Below are 23729 nucleotides of genomic sequence, written 5' to 3' on the forward strand. Positions count from 1 at the left end.
GGTTAACAACAGCAAAGGACAAAGCTTGTCCCAGTTAAAACTTGGCAAAGGAAACGGGTCTTAGCAGAAGGTATTGCACATCCACTTCTTTCAAAAGAATGAGACTTCCACAAGATTCAGGATAGAACTCATTTTTTAAAGACAAGGAATAGATACTTCACTACAGCCTAGAGCTTAATAAGGAATTTCTCCTGGGAAGGTCATTAGACTGTTTTCTGCAAGACCTCTCGCATTTTCTTGAAAGGCAGATGGTGCCGCTGGCTTCTGCTGCCGCCAGGTTACTGGGGGGCAGAGGCTGGGGGCAGAGAAGAGAGGAGGAGAGGCAGGCTCTGCCTGCTTGTGCAAGAAGGCGTCCAAGCGCAAGCTGGGCACGTGAAATGCCTCCTAAACCCTGAGCATCGCTGTGCCTGGAGCTGGCAAAGGGAGAGCTGCGGTTTTTTTAGTGCTCCACTTTGGACTCACAGGCCGAAAGCGCGGGGGTGGCGAAGGGGCGGGCGACGGCCAGGAAAAAGGAGTACATTTTCTTATAACCTATGCTAGGATGCAATTAATAAAAAATAAGCTCATCAGTTATAAATGCGTGTGCCTCGTTTCGTACGGGGCCGAGCAGCCCAGCCCCCATTGCACCCGCTTCTGGCTGGGCAGGGATGGGGATAGGGCCGGGAATGGGGCCGGGACAGGGGATGGGCCCGGGACAGTGCCGGGGACGCGGGCAGTGCCGGTACCACAGGCCGGGCTGCTCGCGGGACCGGGCCCGGGCCCGGCCCGCCGCCAGGCCGGCCCCTCCCGCCCGCCCGGAAGCGCCGCGGGCCCGGGGCCGCCTTCCTGCGGCGCGGCTCCGCCTCCGCCGGGCAAGATGGTGGCGGTGGCGGCGCTGGAGGAGCCGTGAGCCGGTGCCCTCTCCCGCCGCTCTCTCTCTCCCCGTCCCTCCCGGCCGCGATCGGAGCCGCCGCTGCTGCTTGGCGGCCGCCTGGCGGGAGTGCCCGGCGCGGCGGGCGATGCGGGCGGCGGGGCTGCGGGGCTGTGTGTGAGCGCGCCGCCCATGTGGGTGTCCCGGTGAGGCCGGGGGCAGCGGGAAGATGCTGCTGTCGCTGGTGCTGCACACCTACTCCATGCGCTACGTGCTGCCCGCCGCCGTCATGATGGGCACGGCGCCCACCTACATGCTGGCCTGGGGCGCCTGGCGCTTGCTCTCCGCCGTGCTGCCCTCCCGCTTCTACCGCGAGGTGGATGACCGGCTGTACACCATCTACCAGAGCATGGTGCTCTTCTTCTTCGAGAACTACACGGGCGTGCAGGTGAGCCGGCCGGGCCGGGCCGGGCCGGGCAGGGCAGGGCAGGGCAGGGCAGGGCAGGGCAGGGCAGGGCAGGGGGGCTCCGGCGGGCCGGGGAGCGGCCGGCGGTGGTGCCGGCTCCGGGCTCGCCCGCCGCGGGGCCCGCGGGCAGGTGCGGCCGTGGCCTGTGCCCGGCACCGCAGAGGATCCGCCTCGTTCCGCAGCCGCCGCTGCTCCTCTGGTGATGCTTTTCACGGAGTCTTGGTGTTGTGTTCGTTTTGCAGGTCGGGGAAACGGAAGAGATGCGACACCGGTCGTGCTCTGTCAGCACTTGAATGGCAGCCGCCTTTGCACACTTTGAACCCCTGTGGCCTGTGCTGCACATCTGTAGTATTAAATTGGCAGCAGATGAGAATGCTAATATCAGCTATAATTGTACATAATACACGTACAAGTTTTTAATAAATAGATTATTTAATCTCTCAATTATTACAGATTTTAAGTTTTCGTGCAGTCTGCCTCATGTCACTCTTTGGCCTTTAAGTTTTGGATCAACCATGGATTATGATTATTCAGTATCTCGGTTTCATCTTAATAAGTTGGAATTGGAGGCCTCTCCTGTATGATCAGAAGGGTATTTGCATTCAGGTGATAATACCTCACAAAGTGTTCAGTGCTTGAGAGGTTATATATTTGTCTGTAATTTGGAAAGTAGGCAAGGACACTTTTAATTTTGCATGTAAAAATAATAAATGACAGATGCTTTCTGTGCCTAAACATGACCTTCAAAATTTTTTGAATATACAGAAGGCTGTTTGAAGTGAGTGTTAGCTTTAGGTCAGCCTGAGAGCAAAGAATACCAATACATTTTGACAGATGACAGAGGTCATACAAATAAGATCTTCTCATATTTACAGCTAAGGCCTTTTTCCACTTTCTAATGAAGCACTTATTTCAGAATCAGGCTCTCCCCTAGTTTCCACTCCTAAGTGCAGTTGTAGGCCTTTCTTTCGTACTGACTCTTGGGAAACCCACAAAACCAGCTAAATGTACAAGAGTTGCATAGTTAGATATCAGAGTAAATAGAACAGATACGAAACTGAAGCAAGATCTTTCAGTGGTAGTTTTTGATTCGGCTTGTAATTTATGCAACTTCTTCACTTTACCTCTTGTCCAAATAGACTAACTTATGTTGTGTTTGATGTATTAAAAAAAAAAAAAAAAGGAAGAAGGAAAGGTAGTTCACAGGTATTTACAGTTTTAATGCCTTCTGTTTTATGTAGTGTTTCTAGTGCAGAGAGCTTGATGTGTAGTAACAGACCTTGGTCATTAATTGCTGAAAGCAGTGGCATAGAAGTTTAACTTATCTATTCCAAGAATGAGAGTCAAAAATGAATATATAGATTGCAATGGACAAGCTGTTCAAGCTGCCTACAACTGGTGTGCAGACAGTAGCAAACATTTAGAATTTTTAAAAATAACTTTTATCCAAAAAATGCCTGTGACATTAAAGAAAGGAAAATGGTAACCAAAAGAAACAACAAGGCAGCCATCATCTGCTGACCTCTCTTTCATTGCATTGATAAACTTCATACACAAAAATGGTGATGATCAATTATAGGGCACTAACAGGAGATCGATTAGGATGTTATTGAAATAGCTTTGGCACAGTGAGCAACAACTAATGATAAGAAATGGTGGAAGAGGAGGCATATGTCATAAGATAAAATAAAATAAAATAGTAACCGTGACTGGAAGGTAAATAAAAGCTTGAAAAATACAATACATGTGCAGAGATATAAGAGCTGTAACTCTTAAAATCTGTGTTTCCTTTTACTGGAAGATAGTCCCCAGTTGTTTAAAGGAGAGAAACAGGGTGTCCTTTGAGACCTACTCTTGTGAATGCTGTACGTGTTTTAACTTGAAACTCACAGTGGAAAGTTAACCATGTGCCTGAGTGTGTGAGATTGGGATGGTAACCTGAGAGCTACTGTGGATGGGCTGTCTTAAGGCTTGTAACTAGGTGCAGAAGTGTAGCATCACTTAACTTAGTTCCAATAAACCAGCAAAAATAGTAGCTTCATAAAGGCAGCTGTAGGGCTCTACCAGCATTAAGGCACCATAAGAGTCATGGGAGGGAGGAATTCTCCATCTCTTACAGGACTATTCATTTATTCAATCGATTGACATGTGTTGGAATATTTATTTTTGTAATTGGGTAAATAGGAGACAGCAACCTTATCCATCAGAGTACTGGAACTTTTTGTTGTAGTCTCACTCAAGTTGTTAGGATTCTACAGATGCTTAAGTGACTTTTTGTTAGCACTGTTGCTGTCTTACTATATTTAAAATGTCTTAATATTAAGTACTGTGTAGCTTTCTTTGGTTTTACATTAAGGAATTTGTGGTTTTTCAATACAAGAACACTCTGAACCAATTGTTGGTATTTAAGGTGTCTGATTCTAAAATAATTTGTCAAAATTCCCAGTAATGTGAGTGGGTATTAATAGAGTTATGACCATAACTGTCTTTTTGACTAAATACTAGTGTATTTTGATACTTATTTTCTATTTTTTTATCTGTCAAGAGGTGATGTTTCTCTCTGTCATTTGCTCTTAATCCAATAAGTATCTAAATCTGTCTCCCCCTCACGACTGCATGCACAAGTGTATTTTTCTTCTTTTGTTTGGTCTTCTTGACTTGGATGTTCTTAGCCAGTTCTTTAGAAACAACAACTGTAATTCATGCTAGGAAGGCTTTTTATCTTTGTAGCAAGCTCCTCTGTTTTGTAATGTAACTAAGTAAGGTGATAACCTGATCTGCATGATAGAAAATCTTTAAACACTAGTCTTTCCCTTTCTCTTAAGCATTTGACTTGAGATATGATTGCAGAGCTATAATTGCTGTGAGCTCTGGATATTTTAGGTCCTAGAGAGTGGCTCATGAAGTAAGAGTAAAAGCTTTTTATTTGGTAAGTAAAAAGTATTTACTTGTAAATACCTTCTCTTTTTAAATTTTGGGTCAGACTGGTTTTTTCCACTGAAACAATTTTGTTTTACAAAGCCTAAGAGAACTCAAGCTAACTTGGCATCAGTTTAGGTTTTCCAATAATATTAGAATTCATTAATGAATTGACAAAAATAGTCCTTTTTGCTGACTGTCATGCAAGAGTTGGCAGTAGAAGACTGAAGAACCAGTATTGAGAGTACAGAAAACAGTGACAGCATCCCAGTGCTGTGAGGTAAACTTGACAAAGCCAGTGTGACTATAAAGTGAAATCCTATAATGCTGTGTAAATTTGTCACTGCAATTACAGTTTAGCAGGCATCCATGAATTCTATTAAGAAGCTATAAATATATGAAATTAATTAATCTGTGGCATTGAGACAGTGCTCCTCAGTAATTTCTAGGATTGTATACTCAGAGTAATGAAGATGTGTAGATGTGGTATTGGAAAGTGGCACAGAGAAAACGTCCCTGCTCTGGCCCTGTGTTGCTTTGCACCTGTCCTGCCGTTAGATGCAGGTGCCCTACAGTAGTGTTTTCTAGGAGGAATATGTACAAGGTGCTTGAACATCATATAAAGTGAGAAGAATTCTATGTACAGAGAGTCTCAGAGAGCAAAGGATGTTCATTTTATCAGTGATGAGCTAAAGCAGTCCCTGGTAAAAGCAGGTGCAATTCATGTGCTTCAAAGAACTTGCACATGCGGGTGCTAATAGTTGATTTGGCCCCAGGTTTCTGAATTATCAAGCAGCTGATGAACTGTGGTTGTGTTACTGCTTTTCTCTTTACTGTGTCAGGGAAGTCTGGTCTCTTCCATTTCAAACAGACTATATATAGTTGAGTCATACCATAGAATGTGAAAACCAGGATGGCTGCAAATATGCATGTGGTTAGAAGGGTTGAAGGGCTGAAAGGTCTAGTAATTCAATATGATGAATGCTCTCATCTCTCTCTGACCCTGAGCATCTTATCCCAGTTGCTGTCAGGGTGATGAAATTAATGCCTATTGTGTTTGTGCACATGTTTCAGATGAAATGAGGACTAAATGTTCTTCAGCTTTTTTGTTCTAATTGTGTGTGAAGTTTTGTATTGAATGCTGGTGAAGAAATAATAACGAAATCATCACTCAGACTGCTTCCTAAAGGATCATTTTCATCTGAAAGGTTTTGACAATTGAATGAAATCCATAATTGAATTAATGCACGTGGATTTTGTTCAGTACTTGTGTTAGTTGTGCTCCCTACTCCCACTTTTTGATGAATAGAATTTTTTGGAAGCTGTGTTTTTATTAAAGACATTATGAAATTCTGGGTTTTGTTGTCTTTACTGGACTCTGGAAAGGGTATAAGAATCAAATAATACCTTGGTGTTCTTTAGTAGAGCTAAACAATTATTTCATAAAATACAAGAGATGCTTGTTAAACAGCGCAGTGTGCTTCCTGGATTGATGTTGAAGTTTGGACTTGCTGTGTTTCAATAAGGTTGAAAACTATTTAGATTTAAAGCAAACTAAAACTTTGTGGAGCAGATGTGCTGCTTAACTCATGACAATACTTTCCAGTGGAGTAGAGCCTGGATTTTTTTTTCATATCTTGGCTTTCTAGGAAATGTGAGGAGAACTTGGTGTCTGAGATTGGGATGTATGCTTAGTCTTGGAGCTGTTGACCAATTTGCAGTAAAAGTGTCTGTGCCCATCTCTGTTCCCAGGACAGCAATCTTCCCAGACAAGATTATCTTCACTTCTTGCTTTTCCTTTTGAAGCTGCTCAGCTGTCCAACAGGTAATTCTTGAGGGCCCAAGGTGGAGGTGGGAAGGCAAGAGGCAGCCCAAGTTGGACAGCCAAGTTGCAGCATGCAAGAAGGTGCTTCTGGTGCTGTTGGTGAGGTTATCATCTCTTAGGAACCTGGTTCTTCCCTCTCCACACCGAGGGAGGGAGGCATCATAACCAGGCTTCATCATGGCAGGGTGAAGGTTTGGCTTCTGACTGCTCCCTGTCAGTAGATGTGAGTGACAGGGTTTTTCTCTTTAGTTGAGGACCCATTCCTCAGGTAAATGACATAACCAGAAGGTCCAAAGGAAACATAACTTTTCACCCTTCTTCAGTTGTGTTTGGAAGGAAAGTGCTGGCAGTTGCATTTTGGCACGAGCCTTGGGTCTATGAACCTACCCTTGAGTTTCCTGAGCCCTCCTCCCTGTGTGGCAGCTAAGGAGAGGAAGATTCTGGAATGGTGTGGGAGCTGAGCAGGAAGGTGCAGGGCTGCCATCAAGGCAAACCTCTAAGCTCAGGTTGGAGCTGAGCAGCCTCCAAGGGCTTGAGCTTTCCTTGTTCTTTTACTTGTGCCAGTAACTCAGTACCTGCTTACATTGCTGATTTGTGAAACCTTGTTAGCTGTTGTGAGGCGTGTTGAGAGGTTAAAACAATCATACTTGTAATTTAATTGTGATGGTAGAAATAATGAAGTAATGGTCTTGGGGGAGTGATAGAAATTTGGGGACTGGTGCAGTGCGAAGAGTGAACAGAAACTAGGAGAAGGTAGTGCAGTATATCACATTTGTGTGGTAAACTCTTGAAAGAACCCCAATTAAATATTTCAACTGTGATGAAATTTTTCTGGCTCCATTAAGAGGATTTACCCTGCTTCATTTCATTAGAGATTTCAGTGTACAGCTGTCTCCAGGCATATATGTTTTTTGTAGTATACAGTTAAGTTCTTTGTGTTATTAGAACAGAAATTAAGTGATACCTGCTAAGCCTGAGGGATGCAGCTTTCAAATTGAAATATATGCTTAATATTAGACTCTTACATTTGACTGTGGTATGAGGCAGCAAAAATAGATAGATTAGGTATGTTAACTTTGTGCTCTTTCTGGTTTAGATATTGCAAACCAGATGTTTGCATATATCTTAATTTTTATTCTGTGCCTTTGACTGCAGATATGAAGGTGAAAGTAATGTCCTTCAGGACTCTTGTTCCACAGTATACCAATATAACAATATCTAGAGTTCCAGTCTACTGCAGATCTGGCTTTGGAGCAATCTAGAAAGAATTTAGTATGGAGAGGTTCCATGTTCAGTGCTGGTCCTGATCATACTCCACTTACTACCTGATATATGAAAAATAAAATAAATTTAAAACTGAGGTCTTGTTAGCATTTTTAGAAATCAAGTATCAGGTACCTGAGCCAAAACTGCTGTTTGGGTTCATAAATTAGCAGCTTTGTGTGGAGATTTGCCTATCACATATTTTCTATATGGCAAGTCACAACTGAATCTGGATTTTATATCAGCCTTATCTTCTGCAGTCCACAATTTTAAAAGTGTGTGTTTACATTTTTATGTTAGCTGCATGTACTTATGAAAATATTAGAAAGTATGTGTCAGGTAGGAAAAGCTAAGGAGTCAAAGGGCATGTTTGAATGCTCTTACAAATTCTGATTCGAAGTGTTTGACCAGTAAGTTTTGCAATCTCAGGGTTTGATTTTAAATTTTTCTATTTAAATATACTTTATTTTACTAACTTAAGATTTTTCGTATATGGATTTTTCAATACAATTTGTCCTGACTTGGCATAATTTGTTACATTTGAAAATAAAAGTTGTGTAAATACCTTTTTTTTTAACCTGCATGAGTTCTATACACTTTACTTTTTTGTGTGTTTTACAGTGCTCCGGTAGATGCTGGGCCATGGAGTTTTACACTGCTCTTTTCTGCCCTTTTCTTCTGCTTACATAATATGTCCAGATACTTTATGTAAGGATGATTGTTAATTTAGATGTTTTTTCTCCTGGTAACCTACCATGAGACACTGTTCTTGTGAAGAGAAGATTCTGTTCATAGTTAAACATTTGAGTGCAGTTATTTCAAACTTTTTGCCTTAGGTTTGCAGGTGGGATATCCTTTTTTTCTCAGTTTTAGTTGTGTTAGATAAAGTAGGCTCAGATGTCAGGGATTTTGACATTACAATTATGAGGAAGCACATCTTCTCAGGGGAAAAATACTCTTTAATCTATCTTCTGTCAGTTTGAATTTATCCTATGAAGGGATTTGGTATATAAAATCAGGGAAATTATTTTCTTTTGTTCATTTCATTTCTGTCACATACTACTTGTCATCTTCTCTGTTACAACTAGGTCCTCTGTAGGAGTAGGAAATAGCATTTATGCTAGTTTGATTTTTAAACATAAGATAAACTATACATGATTTGGTCAATTTTATATTTTAGTGTATGACTAGATACAAAAAAAATATTAGTTTGGATTGCTTTGAACTGTATTGTGGTAGTTGAAATAATTTTATCTGGTGAATTTAGGTATTGACTCAAAGGCTTATTTTCTTCCATTTTCTAAGGGAGGGCACTTGCGAATCTGAGGGCATGCATGTTTCTTTTTGAGTAAGCAAACAGTGCATAGTTACGAGCAAGCTGCAGGTGAGCTGGCTCGTTCACATGCTGTGGTGGTGAGCAGATGAGAGGGATTTTAATGTGGTCATTTCTGAGGCTGATCAGTTTACTGTGTTCAATTCTGGGGCCAGAATTGTTGCAGATACCTCCCTACATGTTCTTATGCTGTGTTGTGATTCCTTTGCCTCACTGTAAAAGTCCAGAGTGCTAAAATTGTAAATACTTACTGACGGTGTTTGGAGAAGCTTTCAAAAATCCTATTCCACGATCACAAGCAGAGACTAGAGGTGTTTCATAACCATCCTCATTCACGTCAACTCACTGATAGATTCACAGCAGCTTTCAGTCTATACTTGATACAAAGACTTGTAACAATATTACAAATAAAGATGCAAACAACTCCTCCGTGGAGTCCAGGGCATTTAAAATCAAAGTTGCTATTACAAAGAGCTCTGGCTGGAGGAAACACTGCAAACTGCCACAAGGTTTCCTGCTCATGTGTGGTGGGCAAAGGGTATTTCCAGAGGGAGCTTATATGAACATTACATATTCTGCACTACAGAAGGGTAATAAAGTAAGCAATGGTTACATTAAGTGTGGGTGCATGCTTTTGCCCTTCTTTTAAGGAAATTAAAAAAATGTGCATGAAGAAGTCTCCAGAGATGCAAAAGGCTTATAAAGGAGACTTCCTTCTATCGCAACAGGTAGAATACTTACTTCCACACTTGTAGCAGAAGACATGTTTAGGTTTTAAGTAAGACTCAGATGCCAAATGTTCAGAAAAACACTCCCATTGAAATTTCATCATATAAATAATCACCTTTCACATATGTCTGAAGTACATGCAGTTATTATTAAAAAAAATTAATTACTGGTGATTTATGATGAAACTTAAATGCGCTAATTTTGATTTTTCCCAGGTGGTCACTGATTGTACTGGTACGTTCATGCCATTGAACTGCACTGTAATCAAAAGCAAGTAATGTGGAGAAAGACCTGCAAATTATTTGGGCCCTGAAAATAGGATTTTTCCAGACTTTAGATGTCAGAATCTTAAAATGAAAAATATGATAAATCTTGGGTTTTTTTCATGTTATTAAGACTGGAACATTTAAGATATACAGATGTCATTTTTAAAATTTTGTTAAAAATTTTTATCAGATTTATCAGAGAGCTAAGGAGTACAGGGGACAGTTATCTTTAATTCAGCTCAGAAACTGTAAAGCTTTTACAGTCAACATCAGAACAAAATTACTTCTATACATGTATCTAGTTTACTTCTATACATGTATCTAGTACATGGAATGAAGAATAGCCACTCATGAAAGTTTGTCAATTTAGACCATAAGGTTAAAAACTAGTATGAAAGTAAGAATGTACAGACTTCATATTTAACATTTGATGGTATCATTTAGTCCTACTTAATCTAAATAGGTTCCTAATATAGTTTTCTTACAAAAGAAATCAAATTCCAGTAAGTGTACTTTCTAAAGTTCTGTGCTCTCTGGTTGAATCAAGTCAAAATTAAAATTTAAAAAAATTAATTACATTATATATAGGAATCTTTTCAGTATTCTCTAGAGCTTAATCTCTTAGCAATAGTTGGTTTTTTTCACTGAGCCCCAGTAAAGACATAGTTGAAGAATGTTTGAGTGAACTCTGCTTCAATAAAACAGATTGCTGTGTGATTTTGTGGTTTGCTGCTGAGGTTGCAAGAGCTGTCTGAGCAGCAGACTTCAGACTTGTGTAAATCTGTGTTGAGCAGATAGTCCCTAAAGAGGTTATGACATGTGGTGATAGTATCATTGTTACCTTAAAGCTACATGTGCTAAAGGTATTTTTAGAAAACTTATGAACTTTTTTTTTTCAGATCTAGAGAAAGTACAATTAATAACATCACTGTCTTTCCTCTTCTGTTCTATTCATATTCCTTATGCTGTAGAGAAGTGAAACCTGTATCTAGTAAATGTGAATAAAAGTGCTTCTTTGTCTTCTGTGAAGAAAAATAAGCATTTAAAATTCTTATAAGTAAGACATCTGAAAACCTGTTTTTGTCAGCCCCAAGTACAGATTCCCTGTCTGTATCCTGTCTTGAGCCTGCTTCTAGTCAAACAGGGTAAATAGATTCTATGGTCTGAGGTGTTTTCTCTGGAAGTTCAAAGCACTTGTGACATGAGGCAGGTTTTTAATCTAAGAGAATTTAAAGAACTTTGCTGAAGATGACTGCAGCAGTGCTGCACAGGTCAGCTTGCACAGTGTACATGTTGACTCCAGAAACTGCTAGCTACGTGGTAATTGTTTTGGTGGTTTGTTATGCAAGCTCCACCCTTTCACCAGAAAATTGTATCTAGAGTTTGTAACAAACACGTGAGAAATATGTCCTAGGATACTATTTATTTTAGTAGACCTGTTGTAGTAGTGCCCAGCTAACAAGAGGTGCTCTTGTCCCAAAGAGCACACAGTCCCAGTTGTTAATAGTGAAGAAATGGTGGAGAGCGGTGCATTTTGTGAGGAGAGTGCACCTGAGTAGGAAGTCTGTGTGGTCCTATTTAAGTGTTGATGCCTTGACTCATTCTCCAGAAGAGGGAAGGAATGTTCTCCCTCTGTTATCCTGCTTTTATCCCTCTTTCCAGTTGCTACTGCCTGTGCTTGAAACTGATATTTTTCCTGATCACAGTGCTCTGCTTTCACAAAGTACTCCAGTGAACATAAGTTTTGTTGAAGTAATGGCAAAGATGAAACATTATTCTTCAATGGTTTTTTAAGTATTCTTCCTGGTTTCTTTAAACAGAGAAGGGAAGAGGGTTAAGAAGTGTGAGGAGCCGAGACTGAGTGTGCTGGTAGGCTGATAAGCATCAGATGAGATGGCCCAAGTTTTTACCAGCGAACCAGTTGTGTTGCCTTAATGCTGCTGAAGCAGAAGTCACACTGTCAGAAGACCTGCTTGCAGATCAGCTTCTAACTGCTCCCATTATCAGCCACATCCAATTACAATATTAAGATAATCTCTTCTCTAGGAGTTTGATGTGATCACCAGCTGATCTGCAAGCAGGTCTTCTGATAGTATGATTACTTTTACCTATAATTATTTTTGCCATGGCAGTGTTTACTAAACTGATATTGCTAGGATGTGATTAAATTATCAATTTAATTTTCTTTGGTATGTAAAGATTTCATAAGCAAGAAATAAAATTCTTAACTCGAAGAGTGTCCACCTTGTTTCAGTGAAAACCTGTGCAAATTATGGGTTATTTGGGTGTGGCTGCCATGCAGGACTGTTCCATAGTGCTACGTGACCTACCACATTAGCACAGCCATAGTTGAATGTGTTATACTGGAAAAAGCAGTTTGGTAGGGAAGCTGAAACAGGTGTCACCATATCACCCAGGAGCTCCCATTTGCATGCTGAGATCAGCCTATCACAGAATTAGTACATTCTCCCAGCAGAGCTACTTGTGACTTCCTGCTTATTCATCAAAGCTTCACCTGGACAGGAAACCCTGAGGTGTGTCTTGTGGTTGCTGAGCCTGTAAACAGCTTGGTGTGTGGCATCCATGGGAGCTGGGTACCAGCCTTCCCACAGAGGGAAGCTAATAGCATCCAGTTGCCTTTATTTGAGACCTCCCTGTATTGAGTTTGACAGTGCTGCTGTGTAAACAGATGTGAAATGCACACATTAACACTAACTATATTATCCATTACTGTGAACTGGGCTGTGAAACAACCACAACGTGGCTAAAAGCACGCATTTCAGTGTTATGTACACAAGTCATGTTTGCAGTGTTAAACTGTAAATTTGCATTTTAAACATTTTCTCAAATCTCTGCTTACTTAAGCTTGCCATGTTGCTCTTCCTTTTGACTTGTTTTCTTTGCTTGACTTCATTGTGCCTTTTTTTTTTGAACAGCATATTCTATTCAAAATGAGCAGGTTCCTCACTTGCTTCATTGTGGCTGACACGGCACTTACCAGCTCATTAAGCTGATAGGTAGAATATATGTATACTGTAGTGTCTGGAGAGCCATGCATGGAATACATGAAACACTATGGTGAAATTCAAATTGCCTCCCAAGCATGTCCTGCATGTCCTGTGCTCCTTCCCCAACAGTGGCTACAGAAGGGGCAAGACCACCCCTGCCCCCTACCCACTGCTCCTCTGAGGAGGGCTGGGAGCCTTTAAGCCACTCTGATGTCTTCAGGTTGCTTCCAAAGGGGCTTGAATACAGATGGGTGCAATGGACTCCAGTTTCTGCACTGCTGTCCCTGGTGAGTCCCTCAAATGGTGCCTTAGAGCACAGTGCTAGGAGCACCAAAGTCATGGGTTTGTCCCCATTATGGGCATTCACTTAAGAGGTGGACTCGAGGATCCTTGTGGGTTCCTTCTGACTTAGAATATCCTGTGATTCTGTAATTCACTGTGGCCCCCAAACATCTGCACCAGCAAAATGAGGAGTCAGATGGTGCACAGCCTCTGCAGCAAGGAATTCTGCAAAGTTAGCTACAAAAAACAGCAAGGAGTCAAAGGTTTTCTGGAGTCCATGAAGAAGAGTACTGTATTATTTCCTTCTGCAGCTATAATACACATTAGGTGCTCTGGTTTACCTGAACACATCAGGTGGCCAGAAATCGGAGTCTTGTCCTGAGCAGGCTCTTCTCCTGCTTATCCACGATCAGATAATTCTTCTCAAAGGGAAAAGGGCATTTCTGGAGGATTTAAAGCTCTTAGTTGTTACCCCTCTGTTGTGTTTGGTGAATATTTTCAGAAGCCCGATAAAGCAAAACTGCTTTGGTCTCAGAAGGAGAGCTGCGTGGGTGTCCACAGAGTAGGTGTCTCCTGGGACTGCAGGCTGGAAGTTGCCATTCTTAGCTACTTGTAGTAACAGTTGTAAGTTTGTAGCCAGTTCTTTAACTGGGGGTGTCTAAGGTGAAAAGCTGTTCGCTGGCCTTTGATGAACTGTACAAGCCTTTCCTCGAGATAGTGAAATGAACAGTGCTGAAGTGGATGATGCTGCAGATAAAGCTGGTGGATCCTCTTAGGCTGAGCCATGTGAGCAAACAAAATAGAGCTTTCAGATGTTCTCGTTCTTACCTTTGCTTTGGAATAAAACACTCAGGTTTTGTGTGTTTAATGAGAACTAATACAAATAAGATTTTTTTTAAATTTTTTATTTTATTTTATTATTTTTATTTTTTGTTCTCTCCAACAGTTTGGCTGTGTGTTTTATCATGAGTAAAAGATTTTGGTCCATTACATGTAAACACATCTAACCCTTAGGGTAAGCCATAATGCTGTGCATAGAAGTTGTTTACAGGAGCAGTGGGTGGGTGTTCCTCTGGGGTTAAAAAGTGAACTAGATCCATCCAGTCTTAACTGAAATAAAAATTTACACAGATTAACTGTTATATTTGGCAGACACCGGCATACATTTTTTATGGGAATGATGTTATATTTGTTTTTACCCATGCAATAGTCCAAAGCAAGTGCTTTAAATTGTGGGTCTGAGTGCACTGAGATTTTGACTTGGTACATTAAAGTGGAAATATTTACAAGGTGAAGTTATAAATTGTATATTTCAAACCCTGTTTCTTGTGTGGGGAAGTTCTTGAGGTCAAGGGCAGGTTTTGTTTTCTTCTTGCTTTTTTTTTTTTTCTACATTTTAGAAGAGCTCAAATAACATTCAGGACCTTCTGGTTTAATGATTTGTTGTATTGGGCCTTCTCTCTTACTCTAAAATTCTCTTTGCCAGAAACTGCATAGTAGAGTCTTAGCTTGAAATTAAAGAAAACAGTGTTTATGGACATTGTGGGTAACAGTGCTGGGAAAGTGTACAGTTGTAAAATTTAGTTTTGACTCTGTAAGTGAGAGTAGGAGGATTTATTTCTGAGGAATTTGTGCACCTGAACTGTAAGGTCAACTGTAAGGTCAAGACTGCTACCTTGCTGTAATCTGTGTGTGGTACCTAGTGTCAGCGGTAAGGTTATAAATTCTGGTACTTCAATGAGAAGTCTGCTCCTATAGCAGAATCTTGTTCAAATTTCTCAGGTACTGTTCAGAATATACTTGTCAACTGACTTGTTACAAATATTGTTCAGTTAGAATTCATTGTGCATGCCTTTTTCATTTTTGGAAAAAAATAACTCAAGTTCTATCCTCTTTTACTGTATGCTGAATGATCTCTTTTTCACATACTGACTGAGTACCTCTGTTCACCAATATCTGGTTTTGGCCTTGAAAACACAACTTGATCAACAGTGTGGTTGTATTTTCAAAGAAGAAACAGCAGGAATGCAAAACATACAGTGTTTTTGTGGAGTTTTTGCCTAGACTTAACAATATGAGGCATTAGCCATCCAGTATCACAGGTTACCTGAGCGATGGACAGACTTTCCAGAGATGCTGGTAGAGACCTTCTATAAAGATCAATATGAGACTTGGCATACTAAATGGTACCAATTAAGTTATGAATGTTAGTTATTCCTGATGAAATTCCAGTATTCCCCAGACTGGGGAAGTGATGATAATAAGTGGGTAAACCTTCCATATAGCACTTTGCTTTTTTGGTAACTGGAACAATTTCAAAGTAGTGTGTTTGTCTGATACAGCCATCTTCTAGAAACAAGAGTATGTCCATTGGCAGAATAATGGTGGAAGCCTACCTAGAATGTGGTTAGAAAAACTAGGCTTCATTAAGTGATAAAAATGTTTATTAAAGGTGATTGAACAGCTGCATTGGTTCTTTGGTTCAGAATTAAAATTCATTAATTTCTCATTTTATATTTGAAAATAATTGAATGAGTCCATTGTAAAGGGTGACCGAGATTCCAGCATCAGCATCTTGTTTTCTAGTCATGCTCTCAGAAGATTATTTTTCTAGTAGACCAGTACCTTTCAGGGGTGAGAAACTACAAGGTTGAAGTATGTCATTAATGTAACAGAGAAAAAAATATTAAAAAACCTGCCACAGACTAATTTAAAGGCACCCCTCAAGCTCATGATTTTTTGTTCACTCTCAATGGTTAAAGTCTTGGCAAATGGCCGAGATCTTGTTCTTGATCTAATCCAGGAAAATCTACCATTTTAGATCGAATGATAGCAAGAGTCTGGCTAAAACATGTCTTATTCATTAGATGTATAATTTAAATGGTGATTTTGTACATTAACTTCCTTTATATTAATGTAGGGAGCTTGTGGCTGAAGGTCATCTTCCATGGATCCAGTTCTAGGACTATGGCAAAAGAACAGAATAAGTTTCTTGAGTCCTCATTAATGAATATTTACAGCTTTGTTGATAAGTCGGTTGTCTGTGTGGTGGGTACTGATGTAGTGATCGGGTGTTTGTCTGTTGATGATGCTAACTTGCTGACAGTTTTCCTAGTAAAAAGCCAGTTACTGCATTGGATCTCATCACTGCCTAATGCAATGAAAATAAATTATAAAGTAATACTGCATATTTTTTAATTTTTTTTTTTAGGTAATTGTCTACGGGGATTTGCCAAAAAATAAAGAAAATGTAATATATTTATCAAATCATCAGTGTACAGGTTTGTATTTTTTTTTGCTTAACACTTTTATAGATTTTAAAAATCTGCTTGTCTGTTTACTGTGTCTCTTTCCAGGCTTGCCCTAACAAGCAAGAACTAATAGTTCAAAAACCTTTAATGACATTTATACATGCAACATGTACTTTTGGTTTCATCAATGGCAATTAAGAGGTAATTTAACTGATTACTTTGGGCTTTTGTCGTTGCAGTTGATTGGATTATCGCGGACATGCTGGCAATCAGGCAGAACGCGCTCGGGCATGTCCGGTATGTCTTGAAAGATGGCTTAAAATGGCTTCCGCTGTACGGGTGGTACTTTTCACAGGTGAGCCACTTCACTCTTCCCTCGCTGTCTGTGAGTCAAATATGTAAGACCCCCCTGTTTCCCATGCATGCTGTGAAAATGTAGTTCTGAGCTGGCATTCAATTATTTGAACATGAAAGCAACTGGTTTCACTCAGTTTAGTTAGATGTGTATCTGAGTTGAGAAACAGTTACTGAAGATTCAGTTTACTTTTCTAAATGAATACTTATTATGGATAGAATTAAAATTGTAGAGTCTGTTAGGAGTATTTCAGAATATACTAAAACTTTGTTCATTTTACAGTCCAAAACTCTGGTTTGTAGTCATGCTCTCAGAAGGTTAAGCAGGTGTAAACAGGCTTTTTTTCCTGCGTATCATGCTACAAATTTGGAGTAAATTTACATTACTGCTTAATTACTTCTTTGTTTTTTTCTTGTTTTGGATTTAGCAGAATATAAAAGAGAAAAATTGGATCTTAGTATAGTGTGGAGGAAAGGCAGATACCACCTCCATGAAAATGTTAATGATTATTTTGGACTTCAGTTAAGCAAAAAATTGAATCTGACCGTATTCCCACCTTTTTCTTTCTCTTCTTTCTGCATAATACTCCTTTTCCCTCTAGTCTGAGAGCTCAACCTGATGTGACTCACATGTATACGATTACTGAGAAGCAGTGAGCTGTGGTCACTGAACAGCCAACATACTGAGTAGATATGATCTTCAGTCTAAAATGGTGGAGAGCAGTCCACCAGAGTAGATGGCCTACTTCTCTAAAATCCTCTGTGAATTTGTCATGTCTGTTCTTTGCTTTTTCTGAAAGCTGAACTGTTTATATGTAAAAAAAAAAATAAAATGGAGAGGTGGATGGTTTTGGAAGTACTGGCCTTTTTCTTGGTGAGCAGAAATGGCTTTATGGGACTTATCTCAGGGTTTAGATGGGTGCTTAGTTATTAGACTCGAAATGGATAGTTTTGGGTAGTGGTTCAAAAATGCTTATTCAGTAAGACTTCTCTCCATTGTCTTCTCTGTTTAATCTTAATGTGTTCTCTGAATACCTAGCTACTTTCTGTCCCTCACCTGATTGCCCAGGCAAAGAAAAGAAAAAAAAACCCAAAAAACCCCCAAAAAACCCAGCACATGCACTTAGGAAAATACTTGTAATAGAATTAGACAGTTTGATTGCATTGACTGTCAGCCCCGACCAAGAGGACAAGAACATGGAGAACACTGAGAAAAATATCATGCTGGGTATGATTGGAACTATATATTAATTTGTAAATGAGTATATGAAGAGCAGGCTTATGGGGTATGTCCAAATAGGAGGATTTACTCTTTCCCTCATCTTCATAGTACATTCAGTGTCTTTGGCTTGATGGTTGAAAATCTTTGTTGTCTTCTGGATGAGCACTTTTGTGAGTAGACAATAGATCTAGGCTGGAGCATGAGTGGTTGCCATCATTTCTGCTAAAATTGGTATGTTTAGAGAAGCATATGCTGCAGAGAAAATGAGGAAAATATTCACAATTTATTTTATTATAGGTCTGCTGTCCCAGTCCCCTAAATAACTACAAACTGTCAGACCCTGTCATACCTCACTAAGGGTATGCATTAGGAGAAAATGGAATTCTCAGATGTCTAAAGCTTGCCCTTAATGCTTCTCTATATTTTTTGTCCAGCAAAGTGACTGATCTGCTGCGTGGAAATATTTTGCTCTTTGTCCTTACCTTTAGTCATTACAAAGCTGGTGATTTAAGTCTGCTTTAATTAAAATACTAACAGGACATATATTCCATCACTATCACTAAGTGTCCAGAAATTATTTTTTTAAAGATTTTGGAAAATTACTGTTGCTGTGTGGAATATCCGGTGCTTGGTTTCCTGAGTGGTATATTGACTGTTAAAAGGAGGTTCCTGTGGAAATTAATCTGAATGTCACCTACATTTTTAATCAAAACATGTAAATATGAAATAAAATCCATTCAGCTTTGAACTCCTCAAAAAATAAAGCTTTTGCAAGATTTAGTGGGGAGGTGATTATATATATTTTTTAAATATATATTTAAATCAGTGACACAATTGACAGGCAGCAGTGATGCATATATGCTTAAATGACTGAGACGGGATGCAGTGCAAGCTAATAGGTATTTTTATTGTTTTTATCACACCAAACAGTGCAAAAACATAAAACACTTCCTGCCCTTCCTGTTGATGTTCTGTCAGTGATGTCACTTACACTCCACTAAAAGTTTCCAGAGCCACATAATTACGCCATGCTTACGGAATTCATATTCCCTTCCTCAGGTAAACATCCTGTTTGGAAATAAACGTGGTCTGGATGTCCAGGAGAGCAAAATTCAGGCACAAAGGAAGTATATTTGTAAACACAATCCATTGTTGACTGAGAGAGGGGCTTTTAAAGTGCAGCGGAAAAAAATTATAACCTTAAAAACAGTACTTCCAGAAATCTGTTTTGAAGAGTGTTCATATATTTGATCTCTTACTGAAAAGGAAATGCAATACAAATTGGGGAATTTGAGCTATATACAATCACATAACTAGCATTCTTCTTTGAGGCTGCTATCTAATAGCAAGGAAAGGAAAAAAACACTTAAATTAACCTGTTATGTTCCCAGTCTGATTTATTAGGTAGAACCAATTTCTTTGCATAAAACTATCTTTACTACTTTTGGGTGGATCTGAAATATCTTTTTGCCTCTACCATTTACTATCAATTCATCCCATCACTCCTATCCACCTTATATCCCTGATGAGGCTGGGATGTAATTTTGAACAGTATTTTTGATACCTCACAGTTTGCTTGATTTTTTATTATAGGAAGTATGCCTTTATCTTTTCTGTTATCCAGCATCAGCTTGTGCACTCTTTTGGATGTTCCTTAGTTTTATCCATATGTCCTGCCTCTCTTTAGCTTTGTACCCCTGAGCCACAGGGACCTGCCATAGTGGTGGGGTTGGAGTGAATGCAGCAAACACTGATCTTGTGATACTTTGTCTGTTCTTATGTTACGTGACTCTGTGCTCATTTACTTGAGAAGTGCATATCTATTTCTGAGCATTAAAATGTCTGACGTGCAACACCAGATCTATCTTTGGTGTCATGGTGTGTGTCCCTGACCAAACAGTCCAGTAGTAATTTCATTTATCCAAGTTCACAAATCAAACAAGGAAAAGTTGGTTCAGTATTTTTCTAGTTTACTGCAGCTGAATAGTAATTTGATGAGAAGGGAATACCTCAGTTCCGGGTTTCTCTCATTTATCAAAGGTTGACCTAGCTGAGCTCACAGAGAATGATGACTTACCCATTACATGGAAGTCTTATATAGTAGATGAATTTTTTCTTATACCAAACTGAGTTTGCTCTTCCTGGAAGGGGTGCTTGTGTTGAGTGTCTGAATATAACTGTACTTAAGTCTGCTTGAGACTTCTGTTTCCCTTTAATAGTGTCAGATCTTGAAAACAGTCTTATTTGGCGTGTGGAGATAACATGTGGCTCTCTGTTTACTACACAGCTGAAGAAACGTTTTTCTCTTCATGCTGCTTTCTGTCTGGAGCTGTTAAACTGCTTGTGGGATGGTCCCAATACCATGCCACAGCCAAGCTCAGTGAGCTGGGGAATTCTGTTCATGGTTTTGGTCCCCTGCCAGTCACAGCAGCAGAGCTGCAGAGTGTTAGATCTGGCTGCTTCACCTTGGGAGGGAACCACAGACGATAAAGACAGAATATTTAGTATGCAGTTATTGCATCACTGGCTTTCTGTTCCCTTTCACTGCAGCTTCTGAAGAACAACTCAAAAGTCACATCAAACACCATTAGCTAAGCTGCCATCTCTCCACACCATGAAAAGCAAAGGCTGAAAGCACTTTGCATGACCACTTCTTCTGCCCACCTCCTCCTAACCCCTCCAGTTTTATTCCTGTCCATGGACACAGCTCTGCACAAAGTCACCACCCCTGTTTCTACAATGTACTGTATCTTTTCATGATATCAGGTATTTGAATGAGGCTCAGCTCAGTAGTTTTAATCTTACTGTCACCTTTCTGTTAAGAGCTTGTAAAACCGTGAATGGGCAGAAGTTGTCTGACAAATCCTAATACCAATTGTCATGGTGAACAGAAAAGAGTATTACCAAGTTACCGAGTCAGTTAGAAAACCCATTAAAACAATGTACCTTAAACCTGAAATTCTTTTATTTGGAAGCTAATTTTGGTTTTTTTCAGACTTCATTGTATCAATAGTTTATAGTTGGTGCATGTTTGTTTACATCCTCTTTCTCTGTAGATAAAACAATGTGGTGGAAGAGGGAAATGATACGGCAAATTTTTCTTTGTGTGTATTTTTACTGCAGTTTTGTGACCAATTGTGTGCAACAAGTTATAAAATGAATCACAGGATAAAGTTTAAATTATAATAATAGTATTCAGTAAAAATCCTTCTATAAATTCTTTGCCTTAAGAAGATTTTGGTTTACTTACTTAATTATTATCTTGGAATATAACTTCTTTATTAAAAGTTTGGTTCTCTAGTGAAGTGCCTGAAGGTTTTCAGGACCTACACTAGTTACTTTCGTGCTATTCATAGATTTTGTATGTAGAAGTATGATACTTGCATTCCCAGTATTTGCATTAGTTAAGAGTGGGCACACAGAAATGAAAGCACTAACCTGTAAGTACTTGTATGTGAGTAACTTCAGTTCTGTGATTTTCCCTTGATACACAAATGAAGCTGCATGTCAGCATTGTCTGGAATAAATACCCTGGGGTCACTTCTAGTACCATCTTCTAGTTAATTATTTAACACCTTTAAACAAGACACTTCAAGGGTCTTATGCACTGGGGGTTTTTTATCTCAGATTTTTATTTAAACAGATTTTGTGAACTAAAGTATATGCAGATGTAAAATTAGTTTTGCATGTTTCTGTGAAGGAGGAACTGTCTTGTAGGCAATTTGCAGCATGAGTCATAAAGGTGACTTGCAATTGTCTCTTGTTTATTCTTCTGTCAGCTATTCTACATTAAACTAACTAAATATTTAATGTTTTCCCATCTTTTTTTCTCTCTGATAGCATGGAGGAGTCTATGTAAAAAGAAGTGCCAAATTCAATGAGAAAGAAATGAGAGAGAAGTTGCGGGCCCAGATGAAAGCTGAGACTCCAGTAAGCTTATACCTTCCTTCTCATTTCTTTGACTTTTTTAATGGCAAAGGCTTGTTGGAGAAAAGAGCCATGCCCGATATCCACAAACTACTAAGATGGTAATCATGGATTTGTTTTATTTCTGTGTTTTTACAGTTACTTTCTGTGATTAGAGAGATACCTCTAATTAAACTGAGGAAAATTGGACTGTTTCTTTATGATTGACAGGAACTTTGTGATCCTCTCTTGTAGAGGTCAAGGGGGATCTGGACTTAGAACATGAACTATAGTACCTTCCTTGAGAAACCACTATTTCGAAAGAGAAACCCTCTGTTTCAAAAGACAACATTTGGACTACTGTGTGCTTGTCAGAGACAGATATGCTTGACTTCTAAAAGTCAAGAACCTTTCCTACCAAATGTTAATTAGTCATCACAATGATCAATCATTTTTAATGGCAGTGACATCTTAGAATTTAATAACTTTGTCTGCTATGCCTGGAGGAGGGAAAAAAACCCAAAACAAACTCTTGATAATTTTCTATTTGAAGGATGACTGTTACTGCCAAGTGACTTTTCTCATGACTCCCTGTATGGTTTGTGGCTCAGTGGTTAGAATCACTGTGCTTTGCTTCCATTACTTGCTGTGCATTAATTTTTTTCCTTCCTTTTTGGCCAAGCTAAAAAAAAAGAAACAACTAAGCAAGCCTTGATATAGAACAGTTAAACTTCATTTTATTTAAAATTGTGTTATTAGGACTTAGACTCCCCATATTGTCGAAACTTTTATAAGCTGAGACTTGGGTAAAAAGAGTTCACAGTTTGTTTTGATATTCATAATAGCATTCTTTTTTCTTATTTAAAGATTGTGAGTTTGTGTTTGCATGTGTCTGTATTGAAAAAGTAAATTGACCTTGTGGTTACTGAGAGGCTTAAATGAGTAAAGTGTCCCTATTTCAGGCAGTGCTCAAACTCATTTTGTCTTCAACTTAAGTTTTAACATTATTTTTCTTGTTTTAATTACGTAAAGAAAGTTCCAATTGTTAGCATATAAATTAGGCCAGAAATACATTACAGCAACTGTAACAACAGTATCTAATCAATGATGTCCATGGAGAAGATGGTCATGTTCAGTGGTGGCAACCTGCACCCTCCTTATTAAGGAGGGTCCTGGGATGTAAAGAGGTTGTGTTACCTCATTATTTGCCATATGTCAGTGGTAAAGATTCTGCTTGCTGTAAAACTTGTGGTGTAATGGAATAAGCAAAGGCTGTTTGCAGGATGTATGAAACATAGTCATCCCCCTATGCAATTCTTTCCCCTGCAGAGTGCTGGTTAAGTTCATTTTAGTTAGTCTGGATGAAATAAGCCAGCAAGGTGTTTTCCTGCATAGGCCCATGGATTTCTTGCTAGTTAAAGAGACAGATTCTGCTTGAGTCTGGCTTTCTGGCTTCCTTCTGCACCCCTTGAAAAGCAGGGGTTTGTTGTTATTGTAAGGTTTTCATTGTGATAAGAGTCCTAATTCAAAGTCTTTGTTAAATTAATCTCCTTTATAAAAATGTGTATTTTTCTTTTAATACAATCTTGGGAAGATGTGCTTAGAAACTCATCTGATTATGTCCTTGGAAACCTGCAAATGGTGTTCAGCCTTGCTGCAGTGTGTCATTTTAGCCAAGTTTGAATGTAAGGAGAAGTTTAAGCATAAAACTATTCTTTAAATATACAACTGATGTTGGTTCTGCTTTCTTTGTGGTTAGTAAGTGAAATAAATCCAGAAGTCTTTGTTTGTGGAATCTTCTCCCTCTGGAGTTTGAAAGCCTATACCTAACCTATCAAAGCTAATGGCTGATAAATATGGGACCACTTGGGTACACTTGGTTTTTGCTGCAGTTTAGCTCTCTGGGGTTTGGTGATGTTGGAAATGAACACAGAACCTGGACATGCATACCAGACAATTGTTGCCATTTGTCTCATATTATCAGGTGTTGCAAGATAGAAGAGAAATAAGTGTAACTTCTGCAGAAATTAATTGTTTAAAATCTCTCTGTCAAAC

General features: G+C 39.3%; 1 protein-coding gene across 1 annotated transcript in view; it reads left to right on the plus strand.

Annotated features, from left to right (window-relative positions):
• Positions 1-792: 792 nt before the first annotated feature.
• Positions 793-23729, plus strand: part of AGPAT5 (1-acylglycerol-3-phosphate O-acyltransferase 5) — a 55868-nt gene continuing 32931 nt past the window's right edge. Inside the window, exons 1-4 of the mRNA XM_086876035.1 lie at positions 793-1298; positions 16153-16222; positions 16432-16547; positions 21609-21698. Coding sequence (XP_086732161.1) covers positions 1080-1298; positions 16153-16222; positions 16432-16547; positions 21609-21698 — 495 coding nt within the window. The 5' untranslated portion in view covers positions 793-1079. The remainder of the gene's footprint in view (positions 1299-16152; positions 16223-16431; positions 16548-21608; positions 21699-23729) is intronic.

This window comes from Cyanistes caeruleus, chromosome 2, assembly GCF_971803275.1.
Source record: "Cyanistes caeruleus chromosome 2, bCyaCae1.hap1.1, whole genome shotgun sequence".
Classification (NCBI taxonomy): Eukaryota; Metazoa; Chordata; class Aves; order Passeriformes; family Paridae; genus Cyanistes; species Cyanistes caeruleus.